This window comes from Hirundo rustica, chromosome 15 (assembly GCF_015227805.2).
Source record: "Hirundo rustica isolate bHirRus1 chromosome 15, bHirRus1.pri.v3, whole genome shotgun sequence".
NCBI classification, from domain to species: Eukaryota; Metazoa; Chordata; class Aves; order Passeriformes; family Hirundinidae; genus Hirundo; species Hirundo rustica.
In genome coordinates this window covers 639,145-659,565 of record NC_053464.1, presented here as the reverse complement: position 1 = coordinate 659,565, position 20,421 = coordinate 639,145, and the positions used below count along the sequence as shown (strand labels likewise).

The window sequence follows — 20,421 nt, the reverse complement described above, 5'->3', positions numbered from 1 at the left end:
TTGTTTTCTGGGACTGAAATGCTAAAACAGATCGTGAGGGTAGGAAGTGATGGGTACTGAGCCAAAGCGACGGAGTGTGCTTGTCCAGAGATGCTGGGGAGCATCCCCTGTGCTGGAGGATTGGGCAAGGCTCAGTCAACTACCCTGTCTCTGCTGCAGGTGTCCTGTAAGAGATGCAGTGGTTCCACCATGAGCTAAAGCACCAAAACCCTTCCAAAAATCACTGGTGACTTCCAGCCAGTCAGCAGACCTCAGTGTGGGATGCCCATCTGGGATTGTTTCCCTTGGGCAGCAAACCAGCTGTCCATGGGCCGGAAGGGCAATTGCAGCAGTTCCCTGTGAGATGTGCTTAGGGACAGGGAGCAGGCAGAAAAACCTGGTAGAGGCTGAGGTTCCAAATTCGAAATTTCATCCTTCGCATTCAGCCTATGCGGTCGTTTTAGCTTGTGTGTCCTTCCAAAGGTTTCCCTAAGCTAAAAATATTGTCACCAAAATGAAACATTTCTAAAACATCAAACTGGTATTAGTTGGCTGTCCTGCTCGTGAATCTTTATGGGATTTTGGTGGAGACTTTTGCTTTTTGTCCTGGTTTGGGATGGGACTGGTGGATGCCAGAGCCCTGTGAAGGTCTGGGAGAGAGAGGAACAGACTTTCACTCCTCCTGGACAGGAGCCCAGGTCTCAGGGGGTGGCGGGAGGATGGAGACAAGGGAAAGCTGTACCATTAATCAGCCTCTGAAAGGCTCAGTGGATGTGCCAGAGGTCAGAAGGACTTGTTAGTATTTGTGATCGATGTCTTGTTGAGAACCCAGCTGTCTGCTTCAATATATACATGTTACAGCAGATTTCTTCTAAGAATGGCTAAAAAGGCAGTGGATTCAGAGCAAGTGCTAGAGCTGATGCTTTAAGCCACCTCATGCCCTGTGGGAATGTGTCAGCCCTTGTGTTTTTCCACTTGTTTCAGAAAGATGAGTTTGAGCTCAGAAAAAAACCCTCCACTTTGCAACCTCCCAGGGCTGCTGCAGGTCAGGCAGGGGAGGCCTCCAGTAAGTGTGTGAGCCCATGGAAACCCCCAGGACACAAGGAGGACCTTACCCCACTGGCTGGCCCCTCGTGCCCCCACTCTACACCTGCCTCACTGCCACGTCTTCCAGTAAAGCAGCACCATAGCAGTGGAGGTAGCTCTGGTGGCACAAAAGGGGTTAAACTAGAGGAAGCTCATTTTTGAGTAGCATCTGCAGATTTTCTGTCCATCTCGTCCAGGGCGGGGTGAGGGTCCCTTGCGCTGAGCATCCTGCCCCCAGCTGCGTCACCCTTTTGGCAGATGGAGCTGAAAAGATAAACGAGGGAGGGGAGAGGAGGCGGGGCTGCAGCACCATCCCTTCAAGCCCCCCTCCCGACAGCCCCGCACACAAAGACCCTTCCCCGAGCTGCGTGTGAAAGTAGTTTTTTCCTGTTGATTCACTCCCCTTCTTTCTCCCTTTCCCCTCTCGGGCTTTGTGTCTTCTCTGAAGGGACCTGAAAGAACTTCTCCATCACCCGACTTCGAAGGGCTTAGCGGCTGAAAGCTGGATTAGCTCCCCGAGCCTTCCCCTCTGTGCCTTTCAACAATGACATCTCCCCAGCCAGCACGAACAGACGCAGCAATTAGCACCAATTAAAAGGAGAGGCTGCCCGGGAAGTTCCTTTTGCTCAGCCTGGGGGCTGCGGAGTTTCGGACTCTGTCCTGTGGTCAGACAGCGGTGATGCTGGCTCGTGGTGGCGGATGTCAGGCGTGGCTGGGGAGTGGGGAGGAAAAGGAAAGTGGGTGGATGCAGGAGCTTGGCAGCTCAGTGACAGCCCAGGGGCAGGGTGGGGGCTCGCAGCGCCCTGAAAGGGGGTGTGAGAATGGATCCGTGGAGCCGGTACAGCTTCAGGTCATGTTGGGATATGTCAGCTCTTGGCTTTGTGCTCCCCAGCACTCTGCATGGGGGTTTGTCTCAGTCCAGTGCATGGGAGTTTCTGTCTGCTCCAGCACGGGGACAAACTGATGTCCTATAGCATGGTATGATGCTGAGACAACCATCCATGCAGATGGAGGTGAGGACAAATATTTGTTGTTTCACCAGAATTTTTGCCTCTGGGAAATGCCCAGGTGAAACAGCCAACTACTACCCGAAGTCTGAGCACTGGCACAGGGCACAACCCCACCACGGCTGCCCTAGGGGGACTGTGACATTCGTGGGGACATCACTGTGCTGCACTGTTGAGGTGGTCAGCGTGAGTTTGGCAGGGAGGTTTGGGGCTGCCACAGCCAGGACAGTGACAGTGGATTTGCCAAGCTGCTGGCTTGGCAAGAGAGCACGGTGCCAGCTTTGTGCCTCAGAGTGCACAGCCCGGTGCCTGCTGGCCGGAGACCATCGCTCCACAGGCACGGGAGGCTCTCCTGACACACCACAGGGACTGCTTGTCGCACAGGGAGCTCGCCCTGCCAGTATTGGGATGCTCTGTATGTCCTCTGGTGTGTCCAGGGCAGGGAAGAGGCATGTGTCCCCACCCACGTATCCCCCCAGATTTTAGCCTGGGACAGGCTGTGTGGAGGATAATCCCAGCAGAGGGGCTGGCAGGAGCAGGATTGCCAGAATCCTGGGGACCCCCCATCTTTATCCCTGCAGACTTACACCTCCTCCCCACCGGTGCTGCCGGTTTTAGCCTGCACCCACGGGCTGCTGGGGGCAAGCCCGGTCGCCCCCTCGGCAGCCCGGGCCCCCAAACACCCGGCCCGGGGAAGGAGGGGAAGCGGATTAGCACGAAGCAGCCACTGGAAGTAATTGATGCACTCGCTGGGGATGCGGGAGCCCTTGTTCCCTTTGTGGCCGCCGCGGCAGGAGCACTCCCCGGAGCAGCAGGATAATGCACGGGGCTCGCTTTGATCCGGGGCCTCGGCGGGGAAGGGGCGGCGCTCTCTTGGGAAAACCTCGCCGGCAGCTCGGGGTGGATGTGATGATCCAAGCGGGATGTTGGTGCCTGAAAACACCAATCCCCGGAGCGGTGGTGGGATTTGGAGGATCACATGTAATTCCCTTATGCCCTGTGCCCTTTCCTGTACGTTTTCCCCTTCCCTTGGGAGCGCCCCCGGCAGGGTTCTCTCCAGCTGCTCCCCAGCAGACGTGGTGGAAGCCAGTGAGTTGCCAGCAGCACCAGCCGTGGTCCTTTCCTGGGGAAAGCAGGGGTAAGGCGATGGCTTTGGGAGGTGGGCAGGCGGGCAGCATGCCCTGCCACCCCTGCCTGGGCAACCCCCGCCAAGGGGAAGGCAGCCATCCCGGCGGAGGAGATTTACACTTGTCTGATCATCCCGAGTCCTGCTCCTCCCGGGATGGGGATGGAGTGCCTCAGCCTTGTCCTTCGCAGCCCCTTGGCGAGGGTTCTCTCCTGCTTCTCCTCCTGCTCTTTGGCAGCAGCGGTGAGCCCTTCTCTCCCAGCAAATTCCCCAGGATGGAGGCACGGTGAGGATGAGAGGAAAGGGGCTGTTCTGGTCTCGGCTACCATGGAACCGGGAGGTGCCGCCTCATCCTGCCCTGTGTCCCAGCCAGGCTCTCCTCCAGCCAAAGCAGGGGCGTAGCTCAAATCTGCTGCGGGTTGGCAGCAGCAGCCGCCGGTCTAGGGTTTCGCTGATCCGGCTGCCTTCCCTAATTATTCCCAGGGAACTTGTAGGGGCGGTGAGCCTCGTTCCTGCCCTGCGGGCTCCACTGCCTGTCCCACGTGTGCCTCGGTGCATGGCGCTGCCTGTCCCGTGCCAGGGGCTCAGTCCCAAAGCCCCTCGTGCTGTCATTCCAGGCTCCTACGTCTGCAGCAGTCTGGAGGAGGAGAGGTTTTGGGGTGGCCAGGGCCTGGGAAGTGGTTCAAACACCATCAAAAGGGAAACAAAAGATTGCTCCATTGCAAGGTGTCAACGTTTAATTAGTCTATTATTGCAAATTATTAGATCTTGTGATTGTTTAATTGATGATATGATTGTTTAATTGGGCATACTGTACAAGGATGGAAGTGAGCTACCAGGTAATTAGCCCCAAACTGTGCAATTAAATTCTTATTAATACCCCAAACAGCAGGGAACATTCAAGCCTTTAATTAGTGATTAACGGGAGACAGACAGAGCTTACAAGTGCCTCAGTACTGAGGAACAGTGAGAGTATTTAGCTGGGTAAGAGGGGGACCTGTCTGCCCGGATTAGCTCCGGATGGCTGTGCCAGGGGATGAGGGGATTGCCATACGTGCTGGTGTGACCCTGTCCCCGAGTGGGCACTGCCGCCCAACCCGGGGTGGCCGAGCCCAGCCAGGTCCCCCTGTTGGCTCTGGAATCCCAGCTTGGCAGTTATGGACATCAGCCCAGAGCGGGCAGCATCACTGCCTGAAGGAGAGCGGATGATGCTGGGCTGACAGGAGAGGTTTCTTCCCCAAACCCAGCACCTGGGAAGATCAGAGGGTCTGCAGCGTGTTCCAAGGGAAAGGTGGCCCTGGGGTAGATCAGGACATGCCAGGATCAGTGATGTCTGGAAAAGGCCCTGCCTGTTACTCTCAGCAATTAAACTGGAGGCAGAGAGGGACCTGTGCCAAGGGCAGCGAATCATTTACCCAGCACTTCTCTTCCACTGCCCATCGCCTCCCCTCTGGTCTGCCAGCCCCTCTCCTTCCCCAGAGCATGCTGGGGGCATTCCAAGAGGGACACAGAACTGCCTTTTGGGATGACCCCCCCCCTTGCCTTTCAGTGCTGCATGGGGAAAACTAGGCCCCTCTCCTCCCAAAAATTGCTCCTTTACCGCAGTTCTGTAGCAAAAACCACCTTGTCTTGTCCCTGTCCCGTTATCTGGAGAGTGCAAGAGCACCCTGGCTGTCAGGATACTTCACTGTGTCTCTTCCAGCCCTGGCAAAGCCTGTTTGAATGTCAACATCCTCACTCCAACAGCATCCTGTGCTACCCAAGGCCTTGGGCAGTATTTGCTGTTTTCCTTCCACACACCACAATCCAGAATTTGTCTTAAAAACCCCTATTTTCCACTGTCACCAGGATAAAAGTAAATAGCTCAAAAGGAACAAGCCCCTGAAGGTACCTACGGCCACACCGGGTGTTATTTTGATGCCTGCCATGTGATTTCTCACTAATCTCATAACTCGGGGGAGCTCTGCGGGCAGCTGAGGTTTGAGTGTGCCGGCACTAACCTTCTGCTCAACTCAAGCCTCCGAAAAACTCTTTTTTATGGTCGGGGTTTGCTCTTTCTCCCCGCAGCGTGCCCGTGGCCGGAGTGCCGGGGTAAGTGAGGCAGCGTTTGATGTGTGCGGGGTGAAGCTCCCACTGGCGCTGCTGGCTGTGGGGAGGCAACTTCACACGGCCGCCAGGCCAGGCCCAGGCAGTTAAATCTGGGCCGACACGTTAATGAATTTCACAGTATGCCTGGAAAAGCTCTCACCCAACCTCAATTTACCGGCACGGGGAGGGGGCCAGGGCTGGGGGAGCAGGGCGCCACATTTTGCCGAAGGAAATCTTGTTCCCATTATCTTTTTGCGAGAGTGTTAAGCTGGAATGGGCAGTGCCTTTTTATCTCGCACACGTGGAATCAGCCAGGAGGGCTGTATGCTTCCCAGGGCTGGTTTGTGTATGCACGGGTAAGGTTGTGCTGATGTTTCTGTGCACATCTGTGTGTGCCTGCCTGTGGGCACGTGTACGGCTCTGAGGGTATTTTGGTGCACGTCTGTGTGCACACACGTTCACGTGTATGTTTGTGTGCCTGTGTGCTCGTGCGTGTTTCTGCATGCACACACAGGGATGTGAGCACACACGGGCTGCTGTGTGGATTGCTCTCTGTGTGCGGCTCATGCACACAAGATACAGCTATAAATATAAAGATCTGGGGGCTCAGTTGCAGGGGAGGGCTGTCCCACAGCCTGGCATGAGGTGGGTGGTCCTGCTGGAAGGCTGGGAGGGCTCTGTCACCAGAGCCAGCTGCCAGGGAAGGGGCAGGGGGGACAGTGGAGTTGCAAGTGCTCAGCTGGCACTGCCACAGCCCCCAGCTGCAGCCCTCCATCCCACGCTTGCTTGCCTTCAGCCGAGTGGTGTCAGTTCCTACATGAGTCCTTTCTCCTCCGTCCTGACCGGCCCCACAGGGTGGTGGATGCTGCACATCTGGACGGCACGTTGGGACGACCTGTGCTGTGCTGTGTCCGTCCCAATCCCAGCACAACCCCCCACTGCAGTGGGGGACACCAGGGCAGCTCCAGCCCACCCAGAGGGTCCCGAGTTTCACCTTCAGCCCTCATCCTCTCCCCTTCCCTCACAGCCTGCAACTGCAACCTGCACGCGCGGCGCTGCCGCTTCAACATGGAGCTGTTCAAGCTGTCGGGGCGCAAGAGCGGCGGCGTGTGCCTCAACTGCCGGCACAACACGGCGGGCAGGCACTGCCACTACTGCAAGGAGGGCTTCTACCGCGACCTCAGCAAGGCCATCACCGACCGCAAAGCCTGCAAAGGTAAGCTGGGGGGGCTCCATGGGAGCAGATGAGTGGCAGAATCTCCCTCGGTCTCCTTGCTCTCCTTTTCCATCCTTGGGATGCCCTTCTGCTCACTTTGGCAGCTGCAGGTCAGCTCCAGCCACCCCCTGATCACCTCTACCACGCCTGGTGCACCAGGCATGGATAGCACTTTGAGCCCAGCATCAACTCGATGTGGCAGAGGATTACAGGAAGGGTCTCTCCCTTGCAGGTTGCCAGGAGCCTGGGAGGGTTCTGGTGTGTTTGCAGTTACCATCTCCATTGGTCAGTATTTGGAGAGATGCTGGGGAGATGCTGAAGCAGATGTGACTAAATGTGCTGGAAACCTGTCTCTGATACGGATGTTGTCTGGGATATAGGCATGCTTGGAGCATGGCTTTCCTGCTCTGGAGGGCTGGGGATGCTGGTGGAAGTCACATCTTCCAGGTGGGCTGTGGGGCCAGACCTCACATGGTGTTTTTCAGCTATGGGATTGCTCTTGGGACCTGTTTTTGGGGACATGCTGAGCACCGTGGCTCCTCGTAACTGGCCCTGAGCTGGCCAGGAGCTACACTGGCTCCAAGCCAGCAAACTGCAGCGTGACCTCTCAAGGTCCCTAGCCTGTGACAAACATCATGGGACCTGTACCTCTCTTCTCCCTCTTCTTAACCCTTGGCCAAGCCTGTCTGGTTCCTCTTCCCTCTTCCTATAAAGCTTGTCTGTGAAACCTTTTCTAAACTACAGTTTCACCAAAGAATTTGAGATAAGAAACACCCTGCCTGTCCCCAAGGACTGTTGAGATACAGACTGGAAAATCAGATGGGCAGGAAGTCAGCCATGGCTGTTTAGAGGCTGAGAATTCATCCCTGATCTCCGTTTTTCTGTCTGACTGTGAGAATAGTGCTCCTGGAAGGGAGCACAGTGTCCCTCTCTGATCTCGCTCCAATGGATTTTGCAGCCTTGTGGGCACTGGGCCCCTTCGCTGCTGCAAGAACATGATGCTCGTGTGTTTATGTAGGTCCTACAGGAATTACTGGAGGTGGTTTTGGACCACTAACATTGTGGCCATGGACCCAAATTGAAGGATTTGACTTTTGGGGTTCCCCGTGAGGTGCCTTGCTGCTGTTGGAGGTCTGGCTCACTCAGATTGGGGTATAATAAAGGAAATCCCTCCATTGCCTGTGCTGTGCCAGTGGCCTCTCCACATCCTTGCTACTGCCAGGAATGCTTGAGAGGTTGGAGTGGAAGGAGAAACTTCCCACATTTGCACAGTGTCATAGAAGGAGCAGGGCTGAGCAGGCAGGAAGAACCCTACCTGCAGCCAGCTCGTTAGCAAACTGAGCTGATCATTTTCAACAACCCAAGTGTTGTGGCCGAAGCCACCATGGGATCTCAGAGAACGACCGGCACCTCTGAGTCCGAAGCCCAGTTGCTGATGACGCAGGCACAGGGATGGGTTCTTGTCTGATAGTCCGAAAGCTGCTTTATTGCCAGGAGCAGGATAAGGGGTCTAGGAACAGGAACAGCTACAAACAGACTCCAGAGACAGGAACCAGAACACAGCTGAGGGCTCAGGGTTAAATAGGGGGCCAAAGGGGTGGGTCAGAAGGTCAGGGGCCAATAGGGATAAAGGAGAGTGGGGCATGGGCGTGGTTAAGGGTCAGGAGAACCAATAGGGAAACAGGGGTGGAGCACTGTGGCAAAGCAGAGCCAATGGGGATTGAGCAAGGGAAGAACATTCTGGAAAGGGTACATAGATGGTCAACAGGGCCTGAACTGGGGTGGCATCAACTTAGTGAACCAATGAATGAACAGAACTGAGAGCACTTTAACATGTAACAGCAAAGGCCTGTGGGAGGGAGGCCTTTTCTCACTCTAACCTAAGGGGAGTCTCTCCCCGTTTGCCTTCGCCCTTCCAGGGTTGAGGCATGACCATCCTGGTGGCAGGTGCCTGGGCCTCCGCACCCAAGCAGTTGACTTGACACATCTCCCTCACAGTCTGTATTCCCAGGGACCACAAGCTGTTTCCACCCTGTGGCCTTAGCCAAGCCAAGCCATGCCACAGCTCTACCCCGAGACTGCCAGAGTTCCAGAAATGCTTGGACAACACTCTCAGGGATGCACAGGGTGGGATTGTTGGGGTGTCTGTGGAGGGCCAGGAGTTGGATTCAATGGTCATATTTGGTCCCTTCCAGTTTGGGATATTCTGTAATTCTGTGACCAGCTCCTTCTACTTTTGCTGTAAAACTGATACAATCCCGAGCAAAGTGGACATCATGCAGGCACTCACATCCCCAGGGGCCCCAGAGCCCCCAACACCACTTCCCTGGGCATTGAGGGGCTCAGTTTCTGCTCCAGATGGGAAAGAGAGCACTTAAGAAAGAGCAATAATAGAAAAAATGCCAAAAGCTAATAAAGCAAGCTGGATTTGGCTGGGACCAGGGAGGATTACTGAATGTAGCATGGGTTTGTGGGAGCAGGGCTGCTGCAGGTTGCAGTGTTTCCTACCTGGCTGTGGCTCAAGTCTCTCTCCTTGCAGGGCCAAGGATGGGGGAGGCAGAGAGGGCCTGGCTGCTCCCATCTGCCTGTGCCCACCATTTGTCAATGCAAGTCTTGCTCCACTGCCCTCACAGGGCAGTAATTGTGCAGCATTACAGTGATGGAAAGTATCTCTGATGCAAGGTGGCTCCTCTGGAGGGGACAGGGTGGGCAAAGCATCCCAGGATGCCCAGGAGCTGATGCGACGGGGTGAGCACAGATGCTGCAGCACAGGAGAAATGGCAGCCAGTGATGCCTGGGCTGCGGAGAAGCAGAGGAGTGGGACTCCCCCCTCACAGACAAACCTGTGTCCCTGTGCCAAGCCATGGGCAGGGCTCTGCCAGTCTGGGTGGGGGTTACTGCTTCCGGAGGGTTGGCAGGGTTTGCCTGTGGTTTGGAAGCGCTGCAAAGCTCAGCCAAGCCAGATGAACATGTGCACAGGGCCGACCCCTGCCATGGTGCATATGTTCAGGAGGATCTGGCAGCAAAAGGGGTACCCTGGATCTGGGGAGCCAATTCCTGGCTCTCCCTCGGGGTACAGAGCTAATAATAAAATCCCTGATGTTTCTGCTTCTTTGGTTGCTCCTCCTTCAGTAAAGCACAAAGCATTTCCACCCCTCCGTTATCTAGGGGTGGATCTGCTGGGATTGGGAGCTCCTTAGAGGAGGAGCAAGGTCCCAGGTGCTGGCAATGGAGAGCTGGTGCTCCCAGAGAGGCATATAAATACAGAGATGTGACAAGACAATTCGGACTTGTTTTTTCTAAAGATGTCTCCCATACCTGCAGCTCAGGTGTCTACACTCCTGCAAGAAAAAGGCAGGGTAAGGATCCTGGCAGTGGATGTTTCGAGCAGGCACAGAGCAGGTGGGTGGGAACAGCGTGCCGTGGATTTGAACAAAGGCTTTTGCACCTACCACAGTGCTGGCCCAGGGCAGAGGCTGAGCATCGCAGTGAAGGCAGTTGATCATAGAATCACAGACTGGTTTGGGTTGGAAGGGACCTTGAAGATCATCTGGTTCCAATTCTCTGCCATGCGCAGGGACACCTTCCACTAGACCAGGCTGCAGATGGCTCAGTTAATATTCAGGAGGCAAATCACTAAACAAACCCCAGCACGCGTTACTAAATAACTCTTGAGCCGTGGTTTGTCTCTGCTGGGATGCAGTGTCCTTGAAACAGGCACAAAAACACTGGCTGCAGGTTGTGTCTAACTGAGCAGAGCCCTCGGCCACCGGCCAGTGAGGGGGGGAGTGCTTCCCTCCCACTGCCAGCACCACTGCTGCAGGATGGAAAAGCTGGGAGGATGGAAAAGGCAGAGCAACCTAGAGGATTAATTCAATGGTGGTAATTGAAAAGTCAAATAAAGGATGGCTGTGCATTAATCCCGGTAGTTTAAACAAAGTTGTAAACCGTGAGCTTTCTCCAGTGAAAACTGGTGAAGCAGTAGCAGCTAAGCCCCAAGATGCAAAAATACCTCAATATGAGGTGCAAGACATGCTTTCTGGCAAGCACAGCTTCATGAGTTAAGCTCCAAGCTAGTGACTTAATCCACCATTCAAGCTCCATGGGCCAGATCCTGGCAGCCAGAGGCTTGGAGCAGCAGGGCTTGGTGTGTGGGCAGCAGTGCAGAGCTGCACTCTACCCCCAGCCCTGCCTTCCCTGGGGCTGGGATAGGCTCCCTGAGCCAGCCCCCTCCACAGGTTATGTCAGGATGAGGAAGGACAGAGATGCTACAGCTGTAGTGGTGGGGTGACCATGCTGCAATGCAGGGCCCATCAGGGTAAGCATTCTTGTATGGGATGCTTTTCCCAAGGGAAGGAACAGTGTATTTTTGTGGGACTGTGGGAAATCCCACTATGGCAGGGCAAATGAGAAGAGATTGGTCTGGCAGAGACCAAGCTCATACCCCAATGACACTGATCCGTTGTGCACTTAAGATGAGCAAAGCTGCCTTAATTACTCACCTGGGTAAAACATCCAGAGTCACTGAAATCCACCTTCCACCACTTGGAGAGAGATCAGCTTAGAGGAACTGGATCCTGATTGGGCTGAGATTTATGTCTGTCCATAAACTTTACACCAGGAATGGACTACTGGGGCCCAAGAAAGGCCCTGTGTTTCCAACAGCCCTGCATCATGCCAAGACTTCCTTGCTCGCTGCCATTTGTTATCACAGCTGAGCCCCCAAAATATCCCTGTCAGAAAGATGTCCGCTTCCAGTCCTAGCCAAGATCTGATAAGGATGGAGCATCTGGTCCCCATTAGAGGCGGCTCACTCTGGTTTCTGGCTGTGCTGGAGGGGGGCTCGCGTGCCATGGTGCTCCCACCAGTCCCATCTGCTGAAAATTAGGGAAACAGTAACATCAGGGGGCTGCGGGGGCGGGTGGGGGAGATGTTTTTGTTTTGCTTTGAAATCACGTTCAACTCTTACACTGATGGAGGCCAAGATAACCTCCTCCAACTCATAGCCAGCCCAGCTACAGGCAAGCAGATGGGAAGGTCCTCTCCTGAACAAGCATCTCCTTCCCACATACCTCCATGTAGACAATCCTCAGTGGGTCCATCATCCAGAGTGACATGCTGGAGTGTTCTTCTGAGAGCAAAGACAGCTTTCACCCCCCTCAGATGTGGCTTGTCCCTAGAGAGACTGCGGTAGAAAGGTGTGGGGTCGTCCTTTGCCCAGGGTCTCCAGGAGTCAGGAGGGGTATCGAGGCTTGGGAAACACTGAGGAAACCTACTTCATTCTAAAACAAAGACAAGGTCAAGGTTTGTGTAAAAACCCAGTGTTGGTTCAGCTCCATGGACTGAAAAGCACAGAGGTAGGGAAGGAAGTAGAGAAAATGGTTTTTACTGCTGCAACAGGAACATCTCCCTGGGGCTGAGGTAGGGGAAGATCTTAAATGAGAGCTGCTGGCTGCAGACGCCTGTGGGAATTGCAGAGGCTCCAGGTGCTCATTCTGAGCATCCCTGTCAGCAAGGCCATACCCTGGCCAACCCCTTTGTCCACTCGCCCTCCTGCCCGTGCTGCTCACAGCACGTATGGGGCCGTGGTTCGTCCAGACCCATGGCTCCAGCTGGGTCTGTGCTGTGCCAGCCCCAGAAGCTGATTTTCAGCGGTGCTCTGAAAGGGTCCCCCTCCTCTTCACCTCCCTGGGACTGCACCTTTGGTCCAGTTTGGGGTTTGTGTTGTGCCTCCCGTCTCACATAACCGTTTCTCTATCTCCCAACCAGCTTGCGACTGCCACCCAGTTGGTGCGGCCGGCAAGACCTGCAACCAGACCACGGGGCAGTGCCCGTGCAAGGACGGCGTGACCGGCCTCACCTGCAACCGCTGTGCCAAGGGCTACCAGCAGAGCCGCTCGCCAGTGGCCCCCTGCATCAGTGAGTGCCCCGTGCTTTGCCCTGCACTCAGGGACCCACAATCACCTTGGATGGTTTGTGGTGGGTGTGAGGCTCAGACAAGAAGCTGTCTGTCCTTATGGATGTTCTCCAGGAAGTGGTCAAGTAGGACTCTGATCACTTTCTGGGGTGATCTGGGCTTCATCTGCCCCAGCGCAGGAGGCTCTGGATGACCCTTTGGGTCAGTGCTTCCAGCTGGCTGAAACAGCTCTGCTGGGTCCCATCCTTGGTACAGCATGTGCCCTCCTCACCCAGCTGAGCTCTGAGTGTGGTCACTTCTGGGACAAGGCCAGAGCTTGTAGTCAGCATAAAACTCTGTTTATTGTCACAGTGGTTTGAATTTGACCCAAGTGGCAGAGGAACAGCTTCCCACCCTGCAGTATTTGCTGGGCTGCTGGAGCAGTGGCAGTGCAGGTGACTGGTGGAGCTGGCTCCTCTCTGTTCTTCCCCAAATTTGAGTTTAGGAAAGAAACTCCCCCAAGTTTTGCTGCCAAGAGTCCTGAGAAGGCATTATCTTTTCCCACATTTATCCCCTGCCCCTGCTGGGCAGCCTGAAGCATGCTGAGATCAGCCAAGCACTCATCTGATATCCAAACTGAGTTCAGATGAGCTGAGCACCTGGGGAGCATCAGTCCCTGGAGCACACATCCTCACAAAACTGCTTAGGGCTCTTGGGGATTGCAGAATTGCAGCCTGGCCCAATTTACTGAACTCAGTTTGTGCATCTCCAGGTCTATTCAATGATCAGCAATGGTCAGATCAGATTCATCCCATCATCTCTCACTTGTGACCAGCAAAACCTCCTTGTGGCCCATTTTCAGAGGGCTTTTGCCCAGTTGTCACCCCTAGAGCTGAGGATCTCATCCTTAAGATACCTCTCCCTTTCTTTTGCAGAGATTCCTGCCATCAACCCCACCTCCCTGGTCACCAGCACAGAGGCACCTGCAGGTGAGTGCTCCATGTTCCTGACCAAGTCCAGGGCCCCAGCCCTGCCCAGAGACCTGGGGGCAGATCCCACCTTCCCTCTCCCTGGCGCAGCACTGGGGAGGGCCGAGCCCTACCAAACCACTTGGCAAAAATTTAATGGTAAAAAAATTTGGTGAACGATGTGACTGAGATTTAAAATGTGTATTTCTGGAAAGGAACTGACTAAGATTGATGGAGTTTTTCAGGAAAGGCTTTCTCCAAATCTCCAAGGAGGAGAGCAGTTATGCAGCCCTTGGCAGGTTAAGGCAGGGGTTGTGGCATATGGCACCAGCTTGGGAGCTAGCTTTGTTTTACCTCCTTTTATCAGCACCAGTACAAGAGGTTTCTGCTCAGTGTCCTTGGCCTCTGCAAGACCTCAGGTCCCTGGGAGGTGCTGGGGCAGTGGGGGTCTGGCAGGTCTCAGTCAGGCTCTGGGGCCCCTGTGCTGGGGGGTCTCCCCTGGGATGTAGGGGACATGGTGATCATCTCATCCAGGTCTGGAAGCGTGAAGGGTCTGGGTATGAGCTGCTTGTTCTGGCAGTGCAGGGTGATGGGACCGTGGGTGATTGGACCGTGGAGGGACCAGGGTCACTGCTGTGGTCACCCAGAGAGGGGTGACAGTTCCAGTGAGAGACTGCAGGCCTTGCACAGGTGAGGCAGGCATTGCTGCCATGGTCCTCAGAGCTGCCCTGGTTCCCCAGAGTGGAGTGTGAGGATTGGCATCTCAGTACAAGCTGCAGGTTCCCTTGTGCTCCTGCAGAGGCTTGGCTGAGGCTGGGCACCTCTGGGTGGGTGCATGGATGCTCCCTGCACTGGTGGATTTGGGTCCTTCTTCCAGCCTGGCCAGGGACCAAGGTCCCACCCAAGTTCCCTGTGTTCCCACCATGTCATGGCACCTCCCAGTAGCACCAAGCAGTGCTGTGCCAGCCCCTGGATCCAGTGCCACCATGCTCAGCCCTCCAGTGCTGCAGGATGCACCCAGCAGGATAAAGAGGGCTGTAGCAGGGCTTTCCTCCCTCCCCTCCTCTTCCTTCTGCAGTCCCCTCAGCACTGCAGTGTGGCTGTTCCCAGCCATCCCAGGTCTATTCCCCTGTAGGGATTCCGAGCCAGGTGGAGGGGGAGAAGAAGCAGCCCCTTCCCTCCTCCCTCTAGTCTTGCCCTGCATTCCACTGTGGTGGAATAGACTTCCTGAACAATTCTCCATTCCATCCCATGGCACATGCTCCTGTGAAGACAGCAGGGGCTCCCCACACCCATATTTAATGAGCAGTTTCCCCGTGCCCTGTTTGGGGTACATCTATCCCAAGGAAACCTACACCCTTCTTGGAGAGCTGGTGCTCTGTTTGTATCCATCTCCCCAGCTCCCCTTACCATGGCCACCTTGCCTTGGCAGTGGAAAATGCCAACAGCCTCTTCCCAGGCTGGTGTGTGCCTGGGATGTGCTCTCCAGCCTTCTGGGAACATTTTCCAGGATGGCCAATGCAACCCTGTGCATAAACTGCCTGGCTGCAGGAGAGAGCCAGGGACGAGATGTGTTGAAGAGATGGAATTTTTGGCCCCTCACAACAAGGCTGACACTGAGGGGCTGGAGCATGTCTAGAGAAGGGAAAGGAGATGGGGAAGGGTCTGAAGCACAAGTCTGACGAGGAGTAGCTGAAGGAGCTGTGAGAGCTAAGGTTAGATCAAAGGAGGCTCAGAGGGGACCTCTTCTCTCTCCACAACTCCCTGACAGGTGGGTGCAACCTGGGGGGGGGGGAGGAGGGAGGGAGGGTCAGGCTCTGCTCCCAGGGAACAAGGCATAGAACAAGAGGAAACAGCCTCAGGTTGTGCCAGGAGAGGCTCAGGTTGGACATCAGGGAAAAATGTTTCCCTGCAAGGGTTGTCAGGCAGTGAACCAGGCTACCCAGGGCAGTGGTGGAGTCATGATCCCCAAAAGTATTAAAAAAGCAAGAAGATGTGGCACTTTGCAATGTGGTTTAGTGGGCATGGTGGTATTTAGCTGAAGGTTGGACTTCGTGATCTCGGACACCTTTTCCAACCTTAATGATTCTCAGTTCCTCTGGCAGGAGTAAAGTGTGTGCATGGGGATAGAGAGGGGAGATGCACCGGAGGAACCAGTACCTCCTTGCAGAGAAGTGCTGGCTTAGCACACGTGGACCCTGTGGAGTAGTGCCGAGCTCAGGACCTCTGCACAGCCTGGCACCCCACCCAGCACCTATGGGCACTGCTGAGTCCTCACAGGCCTGCCCCTAGAGGCTCTGGAAAAGTGGGGGTGTTTTCAGGACGGTGAGGAGCAGCCTTGCCTGGATCTGGCTGAGGTTTCACTCCTCGCTGTGGCAGAGGGGGAGAGATGGGACCTGGAGTGCACATCCTGTGTGATGGGAAGATGCTGAGCTGAAGTAATGGTGCCACTGCTGGAGGGAGCTGCATGGGACAGGGGAAACCACCACCACCTCTGGTCCTGCCTGCCCCACCCACCCTGCCAGCTGTGAGGAGGGAGCTGGGAACATCAGGCTTTGGGAGAAGGAAAAGAAATGGGGGGATGGAATGAGAGATTTGGCCGGTTTTATTGCCAACAGGCAGTGTCACATGGAGCAGAGCTAACCAAGGTGACTCCCCTCCAGTGCTTTATAAATAGGAACAGTCTCACAATGATGTCTGAGCTGTTCAGCTGCACAAAAATAAACAGCACTGACGGAGAGTTCGGTTGTTTGCTCTGTTTTAGCAGAGCAGGTCTGCCTCAAACTGCCTCCAGTTTATCTATGGGTTTGTTGGTTTAAGATTTCTGGCTTCTAGCTCAAATATCCTTAATGCAAAGTAGCTGCCTCTGCCCAGAGTCTCTGCCACTGGAGGATCAGGGGACCCGGTGGGGGTCCTGCTCCCCTCACTGGGGGGATCAGAGATGGGGGGTGATACTGCCCTGGCTGGCACTGCCAAGGTTACCTGCGACTGGTGTGTTTGTCCTGCAAGCAGGAGTGCCAACAGCGATCCTTTCTGCCCCTTCAGTGATCCCTGCCTGATGGCCCTCTGCCTACAGCCCTCTGCCCCAGGAGCCCCCCACTGTCTCTGAGCAGGGCACTCCCCAAGGGGCCCTCAGCACCTCAGACAGACTCCAAGCCCCTTCTCCCCCCATTTCCCCACCTCCCGCCCTGCCTCTGGCAGCAGGTGCTGGCTGCAGGAACAGCAGGATATTGTTCAGGGCTGCCATGCCCAGGTGCTGGGCTTCCCGCCCTCTCCCCATCCTCCTCTGTGCTGGGGTTCAGTCCCTGGGTGTGTCCAGGCTTTTCACTGACATTGCCATCTTCTGCATCACTTTTCCCAGCTTTCTCCTGCCTTTCCAATCTTCCAAAGCCTTTGATGTCTGTGCCTGAGCAACTGACTGGCTTGGTGATGAAATGTCCTGGGTCCACTTCTCATAATTTTTATTATTGTTATCTTAAAATATTTTCCACTTAGTGGAAAAAAAATAAAATTCACGTTCCCCATTAACAGAATTAAAACTCGTGGAGTGCAAAACAGGGCTTTAAGGGAATTCAAAGTAAGCAGTAAAAGATTTGCAGCCATAGCACCTAATTAAGTTACATCTCTCTTAAAACAAAATATTCCTTTTTTTTCAAGGAGAGGAGAAGTAAACCAGATGTGCAAACCTGCCACCTCTCACACACCCGGTCCCCCACAGGGATGGGGAATGCCCACACCAGGCCAGTGGCTCTGGTTATCAGCTGCCTCCTCCCACTCTGCACCTGTAGCATCTCCCAGGTACGCAGCAGTGTAAGAGCTGGGGCTGTAGCGTGTCCCAGGGATGCATTTGTGCCTGGGATGGGGCTGTAGTGAATCCCAGGGATGCAGCAGTGTCAGAGATGGGGCTGTAACACATCCCAGTGATATCTCAGTCTTAGAGATTGCTCTGTAACTTGTCCCAGACATGCATCAGCATCAGGGATGGAGCTGTAGCATATCCCAGAGATGCAGAAGCATTTCAGGGTTTGTGGGTGCATTTTCATGCCGTGGGCTGTGTCAGGTCTCTGCTGACCCCCAGCCCATCTATGGGGCTTGGCTGCCCCATCCAGCTGCACGGACACAGCGGAGGGGTGGCTAAAGCTGCTCTTCTCCCCACTGCCCTGCAGAATGTGTAAAGCCATGGGCTCTCAGGGCCTGTATGTGGGAGCAGCCCCCATCAGGCACACAGCATCCCAGTGCACTTGGGAGGATGGAACCGTGGTCTGTAGCTGTGTTGTGATCAGGACTGGCGGCTGAGACCTCCAGCAAAACCCTGCAGGAACAGGACAGGATGCTCAGGGAAAGGCAGTTAGGGGAGGTGCAGGCAGGATCCATCTGCCCTGACATCTCTTGCCACTTGCCAGCCACAGCACTCGTGTCCACCCCACACCCAGTGATGGAGGAGGCCATGTGCTCAGGGCCAAGGAACAGAAATGCTTCCAGTTATTTGGGCTTCTTTTTTCTTCCCAAGTTTCTTAGATAATTGGAGTGGGAATTGATTTTACATTTGAGGAACGTTCCTCAGCACAAAGCTGTGGTTAAAAAAAACCCCAAACTAATTCTAAATTGGTAATTCCCGACACCATTTTCTGGCTCCTTTGAATCACAGTGTTACGTTGTTAATCATGAGCAGGAGCCCAGGGCAGTTACAGGATTCTTTCTGCTTCTCTTTCATCCCCATTGCCAAGGGAAGAGGGTGCCAGGTTGGCTGAGGCTGCCCCACAGCCTGCTTCCACCACACATCACCTCACACTCTACTACCCCAGCCCAGGCACGCTCCAGCCGAGCACCCCGGCCGTGCCACCCTTCTCCCCAGCAGCACCTGGTGTCCATGGGTAGGTCTGTGGCAGCTGATGCTGCCCCTGTGCCCCTTTGCCCGGGGAGGAACAGCTCTCCTGTCCTGATGAGCACTCCCCAAAACAAGGTGGGGGGCTCTCTTTCGGGTCCCTTTAATGGCGCAGGAAAGGACGGAGCGCCGTGTCAGGTTGGGCCTGTGGCCTGTCTCAGGGGGCATGGTGGGGTCTGGCATGGGGCTGTGGTGTATCCCAGAGAGCACAGCAGGCTGTGCCTGAGGCTGTAGCACATCCCAGGGATGCCGTGGGTGAGGGCATCTTCAGTACCACCGCCAAGCACCCCAGCACGCTCAGCATCCACCCCCATACGGGGAGCCCTGAGCCCCCTCTGTAGCCACCGTGGCTGTTTCAGGGGAGGCAGCAGGGCCAAGGCAGCTCTGCCAGCCCAGGCAGAGGGGCAGTGTGGCAGCATGGGGAGGCTGAACCGAGAACCAGAGCTCATCCCCCTCTGCCAAGAATTAGCTTCACGCTGCACTACTTCTATCACTGACAAATTTGGAACAGGTGGCATGAAGTCCCAGATAAAAAGGAGCTGGGCAGAGAGGAGAACAGCAGAGCCCAGGGTGAGTTTGTGCTCCTGGGCTTCTTTTTTTCCTCTGTTCTCCTCCTCCCCTTGGCACAGGGCTCTGTTATTCCCCGTCTTCCCCCAGAGCTTTGCCTCCATCCCCAGTGATCACTGTGGCAACCCGCAAACAAAGACAACTTTAGAGGCTGCTGGCTCTGTCCTGGGATGCGGGGCCAAGCCAGAGGGAGAACCTGCAAAAGGCAGAGAAAAGAAGAAAGATGGACTCAGAAAAAAACATGCTATTTGGAGAGAGACAAATTGAGATGTTCAAAGGAAGATGGCAGGGGAAAGAAAGGAGGAGAACAGGGCTGCTTCAGGCAATTGTTGGGATCAAAGGCTTTGTGGAGAAGGAAAGAGGCATTCCCTGCCCTCCCTGCTTGAGATGCAAATCTGGGGGCTTTAGAAATGCACAGAAAAAAGCTTCCTGTAGGACAGGAGCCTTGGGAGACAGCAGGGTGGTGGAGGACAGCCTGGTGGCCTCCCCAGCCCCTCTGGAGCAGCCTGAGCAGGGGATGCCTGGGCAGCAGGAGTGATGTAGTAGAGCAGAGCCACTTCCTTCACCTGCCTCCTTCCCCACAGTCTGAGTCCCCTTCCCCACTTACGGGAACCCACGAGGCACGGGACCCTGGAGGGGCTGTCCCCTGGGGGTGCTTCCCACCACTCTGGCCCCTGGGAGCTGAATCACTCTGAGCATCACAACCCCCTTGGTCTGGTGTCAGACCTGCCTTTGGCTCTGCCCCCTGTGGGGCTGACCGTGGGATTGGTGCCAAGTCCTTTTTTCCCACGTCACCCAGGGCTGCAGGGTTGCAGCTGTTCTGTTGGCTCTCCTTGGCCATGGCCCCTGCTAGCCCTCCATGGAGGCCACCATCACCTCACCTGCATTCCTCCCATCCATTCCTTTCTGTGTCTGGAAGGAGTCCCCAGGCTTCCTCCACTGTCGCTGTGCTGACTTATCCTGCAGGACACTGTCACCACAAGTGCCAGAGTCTGCTCAGTGCACCCAAGGCCACTTGGTTCCTCTTCCCAGCTGACGTGGTATCAGCTGTTCATCCTGGTCTTTGAGTCCCCAGCCCCTGTGAGGTGCCAGGGGAGCAGCTGCACTCAAGAGACCCTCATCCCCAGCAGTGCTGAGGCCCTGGCAGGTGGAGTCAAGCACCCACCACCTTCTGCCAGGCTGGGTCTTGCTGCTGTCTCCTCCACCCCACTCCCTCTTCGTCTGTGGTGGGATGAGTCCTCATGTGCCTCAAGCCCACCAGTGCTCAGCCCAGTGTTTTTCTGCTGCAGATTGTGACTCCTACTGCAAACCAGCCAAGGGCAACTACAAGATTAACATGAAGAAGTACTGCAAGAAGGACTATGGTAAGGACCTCCGACCTCCCTGTGCCACCCTGGGCTTTGCCCCAGAGGCAGACGAGAGTTGGCTGTGGGTGGGGCAGATGAAGGCATCCAGGGGGTGGAGGACACTCTGTATGGAGAGGGGTCCCCAAATCAGCCCTCCCAAAGTTGCAATGGATGAGGCAGGTGGGGCTGCTGGGGAAGGGCAGTTCCCATCCCCAGCCTTCCTTTGAGGAGCAAGGCAAAGCATCCCCCATCACTGT

General features: G+C 55.4%; 1 protein-coding gene across 3 annotated transcripts in view; it reads left to right on the top strand.

Annotated features, from left to right (window-relative positions):
- Nucleotides 1–20,421, top strand: part of NTN3 (netrin 3) — a 31,834-nt gene that overhangs the window by 10,864 nt on the left and 549 nt on the right. For all 3 annotated transcript variants that reach the window (XM_040079627.2, XM_040079625.2, XM_040079626.2), the window contains exons 4-7: nucleotides 6,314–6,502; nucleotides 12,272–12,421; nucleotides 13,334–13,387; nucleotides 20,108–20,182. In XM_040079627.2, the coding sequence (XP_039935561.1) occupies nucleotides 6,314–6,502; nucleotides 12,272–12,421; nucleotides 13,334–13,387; nucleotides 20,108–20,182 (468 nt within the window). The remainder of the gene's footprint in view (nucleotides 1–6,313; nucleotides 6,503–12,271; nucleotides 12,422–13,333; nucleotides 13,388–20,107; nucleotides 20,183–20,421) is intronic.